Source organism: Xiphophorus maculatus, chromosome 18 (genome assembly GCF_002775205.1).
Source record: "Xiphophorus maculatus strain JP 163 A chromosome 18, X_maculatus-5.0-male, whole genome shotgun sequence".
Taxonomy (NCBI): Eukaryota; Metazoa; Chordata; class Actinopteri; order Cyprinodontiformes; family Poeciliidae; genus Xiphophorus; species Xiphophorus maculatus.
The window spans coordinates 253,986-264,896 of NC_036460.1; the positions used below are offsets into that span (position 1 = coordinate 253,986).

Below are 10,911 nucleotides of genomic sequence, written 5' to 3' on the forward strand. Positions count from 1 at the left end.
CAGTGTCTCCTCTTTCAGAACTGTTGGTTATTTAATCAGCTGCTGAACTGAAAGTATTTGGATAAAAGTGCCAGAGAGGGAAGTGGCAGAAATACAGAAAAGTATATTTATGTTGTACTGAAGTACTTCTTGCATACAAAGTGTTTTTCTTCACATAAACCTTCTGCTGAACTGCAGAGACACAAAACATCCAAATAAACATCAGCATTATAGAAAACCTTTGGAATAAATACTTCAGAGCTTAAACGGAGTTTTTTTTTTTGTTGGGAACTGATGGTGGCAGAGAATCTGACAGAATCGCCTGCTGCCCCCTGCAGGCTTTAAATCAAACTTCAGGTAGAAATGATAAAAATAAATCTTCTCTAGAAACCGGAGCAGAAAACTGTCGGATATAAAAGTTAGAAAACGTCACAAACACCATCAGCTGAGTCCGGTCCCATCCGGTCCGGTCCATCTTTTCCCTTAGGTTCTGAGTGAAATTAATTAATGCAGTGAAGAAAAACCTTCATCCTGATTTCTGGACCGGGTTTGGTTCTGGAGAATTCCAGCTGCAGAGTTCATTCCTCTGTAGTGCCACCTGCTGGAGAAAAGCACTCCATCCAGAGGTTTAAAGGAATCCGAACGTCTCAATTTGGTTGGCCAATCAGAAGCCGGTCTGGTTGGCCAATCAGAAGCTGGTCTCATTCATGTGTGGTTTGGGGCTGGACGGCGCCGCCGCTCCGGTTCCTTCTGGACTCGCCGGACTCTCTGGTGTCGCCGCCGCCTCAGCGGGCGACGCCGCAGCGCCACGGCGAGGGGATGACGCAGGGGTCAAGGAGCGGCTTGGACTGGGGATAGAGGAGGCGGGGCTTGTGGGCGAGGTGGGCGTGGCCCTGCGGTGCGAGGAGGAGGGCAGAGGGGAGGCGGACATGGAGGACGGCGTCCCTGGGGTGTAGCGGGCTCCGGGGGACACAGTGAAGCTGGTGGGGGTCCGCAGGCTGAACCTGGCTTCCAGCTCGCTACAGACCGCCACGCTGCGCCTCATGCCCTCCGACCACGGTGGCGTGCCGAAGGCCGAGCTGGCCGCCGCCTCAGGGCCCTTGGCCAGTTCCTGGCAGCGCTCCACGAAGCTGCCGCGCCGGACTGCCTCCCGGTCCCGCTCCCGCTCCGGGTGGTACCGAGGCGCCTGGGGGCTCGGGCCCTGATGGTGGGCGGGGCTCTGGAGGTGGGTGGGGCCATAAAGGCTCTGGAAGCTGGCAGAGGGGGCGGCGTCTCTGGGCAGTCTGCTGAGGGGAGCTGGGGGCGGAGTCTGCCGAGGGAGGCTGCCGCTCAGCGAGGCGGAGGACCCCGACGCTCCGGGTGAACCGCGGAAACGGTCGGCCCGGTAACTGTCGCTGAGCTGAGAGTGGAGGCTGCAGAGACAGGAAGTGACATCAGTAAGCTTCCTCACTAATTTAAAAAGGTGTGTGTGCGTGAAACCCTGAAATGAAGGAAAGAACAAAAGATCCTGACTGGTGTGACGAGCATCTGTGTGTGTGTGTGTGTGTGTGTGTGTGTGCGTACTTGTTTATAGGACATATTGAGGACCTTTTTCACAGCTTTCACCAGTGAAGGGAGGTCATTTGTGGAAGTTAGGACGTTTTCTAGGTCCTCACTTTTTTCTTAGCTCCACTGGTCAGATTTAGATATTTGGTATGAGTTCAGTTCTGGTTAAGATTCGGGTAAGAAATAGACTAGTGATGGTTAAATGTCTGGTTTAGGCATATATGCACAGAAATGTACAGAAATCAAGACAAAATGCTCAATATGAATAGACACGCGCCCCCATCTTCCTGCTGGAGTGTAAAGAGCTGCATGATGATGATGACCAACATCGTCAACATAACATAATATGTACCCCAGCTATATAAAAGACAAAGGGACGCAGTGCTTTGCTACTAATTGTCAACACTACAACTAAATATAACAAGGTCAGAAAAAAGTTTTAATTAAGAAAAAATGGCGAGGGAGAGGGAGTAGTTCAGTTATGCTAGCTTGACTTTGGCAACCATAACATGCAGATGTGATGTGGAATTTCAGTTCAGTGAAAAAATAAAAACAGGTGACCCACAGACCACTACTGTGTTAGCGTAGCTAATAGCAGCGGTAGCTAATCTACCACAGCGATCACATTAATGATAACAAAATAAACATCAGGCCTGAAAACATAAAACTGCAACGGACTGAATTTTCAGTTTGTGTGGGAAATATTTCAAGTGTTTTTTAGTGTTGAATCCTGATACATTAGTAGAGCTGTTGTCAGTCAGTTGCTATGGCAACGGGTCTGAGTGTACCATAGCCAACAACGAAAGCGAGAAAAAAAGCAGAGTTCTGAGTTGTTCTTCAACGGTTTTTCTGCCATTTTTCCCTTTGGTGTGGAACATAGCACTGAATTAATTAAGCGTACATCTCCAGGTTTCATTTAGTTAATGGTTCACCGCGGCAACGCTCAACACGTCCATAGAGGTAGGTGTGTGTCTTTCTCTTTGTACCTGCAGGTGGAGGTCCTGGGCGTGCTGTCGGGCGTCCGGGTCAGAGCCAGGTCACACTGATCCAGCAGCTCCAGCAGCTCCTCCTCCGTCGGCCCGCCCAGAGCTGCCGGAACAAAAACACCTCGTCATCCCCTCTGACCAATCAGAGCGCTCACGTGCTCAGGGCGCCACTGACCTCTGATGTCGACCTTCCCGGCGATCTCCATGGCTGTGGTCAGGTCCCACATCTGGATGCTGCCGTTGCCGTGGCCGCTGAACAGGTAGCGGCGCGGGCGCGAGCCAATGCGACTCGAGCCCTCGCACTCGTGGACCATGAAGGCCGTGATGGACGTCCCGTCCACCGACCGCACCTCGCACACCCTGGAGAGACAGCTGCTGTCAACAAACCCAGAGACTACTCACTCTGAAGGTGGTGGAAGTGGGAGGGGCTCATTTACTGAAGCAGGAAAATTGCTTCATCTGACCTTCACATTTTAAAAAATCTGATTTATCCAAATTAATTTGTATTTTCAGGATATTTTCTTTGAATTGTTCTGAATAATTAATATTCTGTTTAGCAGCATCTTCACATGCTTCACTATTTTTTCAGAAGTTTGTGTTTAATAAAAACATGTTTCTTCCACAATCCTTTGACAATCTAAACTGAATCGATCAGTGAGACCCATCAGCTTCAGGAAGTCTTTAAACATTTAACATCAGATAAAACTTTGAGATGGAACGTCCTTAATGCTTTTTTTTCTTCATTTATACTTCAATCCAGATTCGATTCAGATCTAACAGCTGATACTAGATGAAAGCGTCGCCATGATTAAACTCCAAACTGGGGGCCAATCGCCACCAGGCCGCCTCTGATTGGTCTGTCATCAGGAAACGTCCCTCACCTCTTCCCGTTTGACGACAGCCGGACGTAGAGCTTATCCGTGTCCGGAACAACTCTCTGGATGAACACCTGCTGGTCGTCCCGCTCCCCGTATGGACCTGGAACCACACAGACCTAGCTAGGTCAAACAGAACCCAACAGTACCCAGTACAACCCAACAAAATCAAATAAAATCAGTTAGAACCAAACAGAGCCCATTAGAACCCGCTGACCGATCTCGGTTCCGGCGCTGCAGCCTCCGTGTCCGTCCACGTCGTCCAGACTCAGGATCTTGAAGGAGGTGAGTGGAGTGGACCCGGGCTGGGTGGAGATCATCCCTCGGAACCGGGTCACAGTCCAGGTCCGAACGTGGTTGTTGTCCGCACAGACTGGAAAACACAAGGAGGAACCATCAGAACCTGATGCCGGCGCCTGGACCCATCAGAACCGGGCCTGGTACCTGAGATGAGGTGCTTCTCAGACAGCATAATCTTGGTGACGGGACTGCGGTGGACAGAGAAGGTCTGGAAGAGCTGCGGACCGGAACCGACCGTCTCCGGATGCTGGACGATGACCCGGACCGTACCAGAACTGGTTCCGTACGCGATCTCGATCCAGTTCCCGCTGTCACCTGAACACACCACAGTTCTGACTACTGCAGATTCGTTACAAAACAGTGAAAAGCGTTGAGTTGATGTGATGCTGACGCTGACCTGCAGGGGGCAGCGTTTCCTCCGCCTGTCCGCTGCTGCCCCCTGTGGCCACCGATAAAACTGGAGCCATTTCAAATCTTTAAAGATTAAAATTTTGTGTCTAATCCGTCTGCTTATTTTATTTTTTTTGTTTGTTTTTTTGGATGAAATTTAATATTTAAAAAATATTATATAATTAATTACAAATATTTAAATGTTTTTAATTAAACTTTCTCTCCTTTTATAAGTGATTTTAGTTTTTAATGCCACTGTTGAATTCTGGCTTTTGTCAGAGAAGGATAAATAAATGTTGTTATTTATTCATATTTATTTAAAAAAAAACAATAATGTTTTGATTCATATTAGAGTTTTACGAATAAATAAATTTATTTTCTTTAAATATTTTAAATTAATCCTTTCAACCATTTATAACAGCTTTGTTTTATATTTCATTACCTTTTTTCTTTACAGCTTTTTATTTAGGTTATAATTCAATGTTTGTTTTTATTTTATTTTATTAGTTTTAAATGTCTTACTTCTTATTTAATTCATTAAATTATTATTCACACTTCTTTTAGATCACAAACCTTTAATTTTAGCTCTGAGAAACTCTGACCCCTCCTAACTGTATATTTTTAATGTTAATTTGATGCTTTTATTCTTTATTTAGTTGTGGATGTTGTAATATTCAGTTTGTTGGCTGTGTGTCCTGCCCAGTCCTCCCAGTATGAGTGGTTTGGTCCTTACTGGTTTTCGGGGTCAGGTAGACGCTGAGGGCGGTGATGGCGTCCTCGGTTGGGTCCCTGTAGAGCTCCGTCACCAGCAGGTCGTTGTCCTTCATCCTCAGAGGGAACTTCTGGACGTCTGACGGAGACAAAAACATCAGCTACCTGTTGTCATGGTGATGGACTTGGACCATGTTGCCATGGCGATGGACTTGGACACGGCAGTCTTACCGATGTAGTAGATGGATCCGTTGTTGCAGCCCAGGATGAGGAAGGATCCGGCCGTGTCGTAGCTGCTGATGGGAACAACATCCTGGTTCTGCAGCGAGAGGGGAGGGGGCGGGGCTTATTGCCTAGCAACCAACATTGAACCTGGAACTGTCCAGAACCTGACTCCACCCACCTGCCAGTGCTTGGTGACGGCGTTCCAGACACCGACCTTCCCAGTGTGGCTGGTAGCGATCAGCTGGTTACCAACGAAGAAGAGCGCCTCGGCCGGAACGTTGAGGCTGAACACGCCTGCAGGGGGCAGCACACGCATTTACAGGCCGTTCTGAGGTTCTGTTCAGATCTGTCCCAGTTCTGCTCAGGTCTGATTATCATAAACAAGCCTGATCCCAGTTAGACAGCATGAAAGAAGTAATTTAAATGATTCTCATTGTCCAATCAGAACAGACTTCCTCTAAGCTGAAAATGAGACAGGAAGAAGAAAAAAAACATGGAGTCTCAGAAACCAGGAAGAAAAATCAAAACTTCTCACATAAATGGAAACGAATTGATATTAAAAACTACAAGAAGGCTTTTGTTAGTTTGATTCTGATCAAATTAAACTTTAAAGTCTATATTTTTTAAGAAATAATGTTGAGGCGATGTAAAAGTGCTGAAAAATTATTTCTAAAAATTCCTCAATAAAAAGAGAAAAACATGTGTTAGAAAAATTATCTAAGTTCATTTACTTGTGAGTTTATTTGAAAGGTTATGTTTTCATATTATTATTCTGTTTGATGTTTACTTGACTCCTTTTCTTCTGTGAAACACTATTAACCATTTTTAGGATGTTTGCCTGGAGGCTAGAGACGTTTACACATTCCTGTGTTATCAGCTTCATGTGTAACGGATTAGTTGCGGTCAGCCTCATGCCCTTGTAAGGGCATGCCCACAGAAGGTTCCAGAACACCCTGTAGCAAAGGTCATTGGTCAAATTCTTTGTGTGACTATGTGAAAAAGCCCAACCTCCTTCCTTGTATTTTCTAATAAAGCCAAATGCAGAGAGAGATCAGGCAGAGTTGATCCCAGACAGTGTTTGACAGCGGCTGTCCGTGTCTCGGGTCCACTCTCCTCTTCTGCAGAAAAGTAAATCGTGTCTCTGGTTGATTCTTTGCAGGTTAGGAATTAAAATAAACCTATCAACATGCAAACTACAAAATAAGACCAAAGAATGAAAACGGAAAAAAGCACAAAAAAAGATTAAAAACTGAAAAAAATTTAAAAAATGAAAAAAATTTTTTTATATATTTTATAAAGTAAACAAACTGAAAACTAAAATACATGTAGAAAAGTTAAATTAAAGTAGAGCTGAAATACAATATAAAATTACTAAAAAATTAAATAAAAATTGAGAAAATTTCCAAAGAAAAAATAAAACTGAAGAAACACAATAAAAATTTAAAATACTATAAAAACCATACCAAAAATATAAAATCTAAACAAAAAACACGTTTTATAAAAAACGTTAAAACATAATTTTTAATTCTAAGCATTCATAGAAATGTAAACTCATAACTTTGATTTGCATCAGGAAACAAAAATAAATATAAGTATAAATGTTTTTTACTTCCTGCAGGTTGAAGCAGCTAATCTGAAAATTGACCGTCAATCGTACCGATTTCGTTCCCGTTGCCGTCAGGACAGATGGACCAGAGGATGATCTCCGTCACCGAGGCGACGGCCACCATCTTGTCGTTGTCTCCAAGCGACCCGCCCAACACCTTGGCGTTGAGGGCGACTCTGTCGATCACGTAGTCGAGGCGCGGCGAGGTGAAGACCTGCTGCCAGCCGTTGGATTCCTTCATCCTGACGACAGGAAGAACAACCTTCACTTCCTGGTTCCGCCTGCCAACCGGCCAATCAGAGCACCGCAGGAGTCGCTTACCTGTAGCAGACGACAAACTGAGCGTACGCCACCGCGATCCAGTTGTGATGGCCGCAGATGATCCGGACCATGCCGGGATCGGACAATCCTCCTGCAGAACCACAGAGTTAGTGACATCACTTCCTGTAGAGCCGTGGCGGCGGTCCGACCCGTTACCTGCAGACATTCTGTCCTCGGCGCCGGTCCGGCCCAGAAGCCCGGCGTTCCCCAGGTTGGGCGGCATCGTGTTGCTGCGTCGGACCGGCGCCCGCTCCACTGGCCCGGCCCGGCCCGCCATGAACTGAGACCCGGCCACACTGTGGCGGTTCCGACGCTTCGCTGGGTACACTGGGGAGACATGGACATGGATCAGGGCGGGTCTGGACCAGAACCGGGTCGAGTCCAGGACCGGGTCAGGTCCAGAACCGGGCCTGCTGCTGGTCCAGCTGTACCTGGGGGAGGCAGGTATCCGTTGAACAGAACGTTTCCGCAGGAGGACCGGTCCAACTCGTCACACAGCTGCAGCTTTCGCACTGAAAGAAAATGAAAAAAGGATTTAATAATCAGAACAGCGCCTCCTGGTGGCAGCGGGTCGGATTTTTCCAACAGTTATTCCCTCTGGTTCTGGAATCATCTGGAAGGACTTTTGCTGAATTTTTAGCTGTGATGCGTCACCATGGCAAAGAGGTTTACAGCTGATTAGCAGCTCAAATATTACCTGAACTTTGACCCCTGATCAGCTGGAAGGAGGCTTCATGGATGCAGAGAGAATTTCAATCCGTTTCTTCCATCATGACGGGCAAACTGGATGAACTTCAACCAGTTTTATATTTATTACGGCGCTCAGTGGATCATGGCTGCAGCATCTTATCCCCTACTCCAACATCTCTCTGCTCATCCTTCCAACCAGACGGCCAGACAGATTTAAAGAGGAGCAGCAAAAGCAAAGGAGGTGGATTAGCAGTGCTAGCTAACAAGTGATGGTGTCATTTAACTTCCCTTTAGGATAAATGAAGTAAGTTTGGATTGAACTGAACTGTTCTCCAGGTTTTCTTGTTTCCAAGCAGAACCAGAACAGAAATCTAAAATATAAGATCTATGTTCAGCTGGAGAACCAGAAGCCTCAGGACGAAACGTGACGCCCGAACGTCACGTTTCCTCATCCTGACCTGAGCACGGCGGAGGCAGCATCATGCTGTGGGGCCGTTTTTAGACATCAACCTGACCTGACATGGTTCATGTCAGCAGAACATCCCTCTACCTGCTGCTGAGGCGCTGAGAACCAGCAAAGGGTGAGAATACTTTAGCTGCTCTCACCCAGCGGCGTGATCCCGTAGAACTCGGCCTCGTGCATGAGCATGTGCACGTTGATGGAGCGCGGGTACAGCTCTTTGCTGCGCAGGAAGTTAAGGATGGGAGCGAAGAGCGACGGGTCGCGGTCGATGAAGATCTGAGGAGAGAAACGGCAGCGTGACGAAGAGGAAGACGACTCAAGCAGAAAAGAGTCCAGGAACACTCACGGCTCCTTCGTCATCCTTCAGGGTGGAGATGCGGCCGCTCAGCAGGCTGAGGAACAGGAAGAGGAAGAAGAAGAGTTCAGGAAGCTGGTCTTAGGCTGAATGGAGATAAATAAAGTCAGGCTGACTCACCTGGAGAAGAAGGAGTCAGGAACCCAGGTGAGCGTCTGTCTGGAGGTACTGAACCTGTTAAATGTTACAGAGCCCATCGCTTTATTCTTCAAGGATTTAATCAAACTAGTAAATTCATTTAATTACATTTAAATCAACAAAACCAGCTGAAACATCAGGTTCTGATTAGGGCTGCGCACCACTAGCTATGCTAACCCTAATCACTAAGCATAAAGAGTAGCTCCACTATTGCTAAAACACTACCCCAACTTAGCATAAGCTAATGCTAAATGCTATATTAAAATGGTATTGAGTGGACGCTATGTTAAAACAATTTACCATATGGTATTTAAATAAAAGAATTAGCTCCTCTGTTAGCGCATTAGCGGAAGTTGTCCTACCAGGGGTTTAACTTTCAGCTCAGCTCCAACAGCACCTAGTTGAACTAACCGTATTTTCCTCACCCTCCTCCTTTACCTCCATACTCGGTAAGTTTCTGCTACTCAAAGATCCATTTCTTCACAAGTCAAGGACTCTGACGACAGCGAAACGTCATGCAGTCAACCAAATATTGCAATACTTAACAAATCTTCATTTTCCCACCAACTTTGGGAAGTTTTCATGCAGTAAGGAAGACGGAACTGTTTCATGTTGTCAAGATGTTTGTTGCTAACAGAAACTAAAGCTTCCAGTCAGAGTTCCAGTTTAGTGATCCCGATGTCAACACCAGGTCTGACGGGAAAAAGCTCATTCCTGCAGCTAGTTTGTTAAGGTTCCATTATCGGACAAGGAGATATTTGTATAATTTTCATCTCCAAAGTCAATCTATTAAATCCAGACTATCAGAAATAAGACTCCTATTTGTGCAAATCTAATGTATTTGTAGTTTTTAGCATAAAGTGACAGTTAAGCTTTATATTCCATCTGCATGCGTCCATTTTCGGACACAAAGTAAAAACCCAACCAATTTAAAATTATAACTTCATTTGTTTTTATTCAACCTCAGAAGGAACACATGGGGTAATAAAAAAGGTGTAAATCAAACAATTCTTTATATAAAACCCTGACTATTCCCTTTTATGTCGTATAAAACGGTCTATTTAGATAAAGAGAGAATTAATCTTGAAAGGATGGCAAGCTGTCCGACAATGGAAGCCCCTACATTAGCTTAGTCTCATCTCTCCAGCTAGCCGGGTTAGCCCAGAACTTCCGGTGCTCCTCACCTCTTCCCACCGACATTCAGGTGGATAATATCCCCACTCTTCACCGGGGAAGACATTCTCCAGAGACCGAGTGACTCGGACAAATCCAGAAAAATACGAATTTAATCCATTTTCTGAGCAGAAAGTAGCTCAACAAAGCACTTCCTGCTACACGATGAAGGTGGGAGCTAAAAGCCGGAAATGAGCTGCGGACAAGTGAGACGACGTAAACTCCGGACCGGATTTTCCATGGTTCCGGACTCCAACAAAAGGACATTTAAAATATATATATTTCTTTTATTACAACAAAAAACATGTTATCTTTCACGTGTTTCGGATCCCATTAGTGTTCAGAAACAAGTTTTTAAACAAAAAGGGAACAAAAGTCCTGCTAACTCCTTTGGGACAATGACATTTTATGATGAATAAGGGAAAAAGTAAATTTCTGGGTCACTGTAATGAATAAAAACATCATGAACTAAGTGAAAGTTACAGCCATATGTTACATGCTGAGCTGCATTCACTGAGCAGGTGTCGGTTTCGGATCTACAGTGTTGTTTCAGCAGAGATGAGCGGAGATGCTCCACTTCCTTCTGGCATGTCGGACATCTTCCTCCTCCCTGCTGGGTTCCTCTTCCTCCCATTATCCGGCTGCAGTGTCCACAAACACCCAGCCTGGGAAACACCTCCGGTTAAATATGGAACAAAACAATGTAAAAATACCTCAATATCAGAATTACCTTTCTTTACACAATCAATAAAAAAATTAATTACTTTCAAACACCCACAATAAAATCTACTCTGACAGCCTGAAAGTTAGAAAAATCACTAAAACATCATTAAATCCTTGCAAATATACTCCAATTTGGCACAATCCAGACTTTCAAGCATTAAACAAATCAATCTAGTATTCATCATGGGCAGAAAAGGGAATCACTCAAATCCAACATATATTTCACAATAATCAGTGAAATTATTTATATCTTTTGGTGATTTGGTCCAGAGGCTTGGAGTTGGGAAAGAAGAGTTTCTCCACCACCAACAACTTAAACACATAATTAAATTCAAAACATCCTTAGTCAACTATTTATTGGAAACACCAAAATTATTAGCAGAATTCATGAAAACTTTTGATACGAGGGGTAAACTTGTATCCAGATTGTA

General features: G+C 45.1%; 1 protein-coding gene across 1 annotated transcript; it reads right to left on the bottom strand.

Moving 5' to 3' along the window:
- Nucleotides 1-83: 83 nt before the first annotated feature.
- shkbp1 (SH3KBP1 binding protein 1) lies at nt 84-9,947 on the bottom strand. The gene is made up of 17 exons (XM_014472203.2): nt 9,769-9,947; nt 8,567-8,620; nt 8,438-8,483; nt 8,235-8,367; nt 7,370-7,450; nt 7,095-7,265; nt 6,939-7,029; nt 6,669-6,859; nt 5,190-5,305; nt 5,018-5,105; nt 4,809-4,925; nt 3,830-4,000; nt 3,603-3,758; nt 3,392-3,488; nt 2,686-2,870; nt 2,511-2,613; nt 84-1,391 (listed from the first exon to the last, which is right to left on the bottom strand). Exons 1-17 carry the CDS (start codon nt 9,822-9,824, stop codon nt 668-670), a joined length of 2,580 nt encoding a protein of 859 aa, XP_014327689.1. The 5' UTR covers nt 9,825-9,947; the 3' UTR covers nt 84-667.
- Nucleotides 9,948-10,911: the final 964 nt, after the last annotated feature.

Bases quoted from the DNA above. Each gene is read 5' to 3' on its own strand.
- shkbp1 (XM_014472203.2), bottom strand. From the start codon at position 9,824: ATGTCTTCCCCGGTGAAGAGTGGGGATATTATCCACCTGAATGTCGGT. The intron at 5,106-5,189 runs GTGGGTGGAGTC...CTCTCGCTGCAG, and splicing joins CCGTCACCAAGCACTGGCAG to AACCAGGATGTTGTTCCCAT. The intron at 1,392-2,510 runs GTACAAAGAGAA...CTGTCTCTGCAG, and splicing joins CCCAGGACCTCCACCTGCAG to CCTCCACTCTCAGCTCAGCG.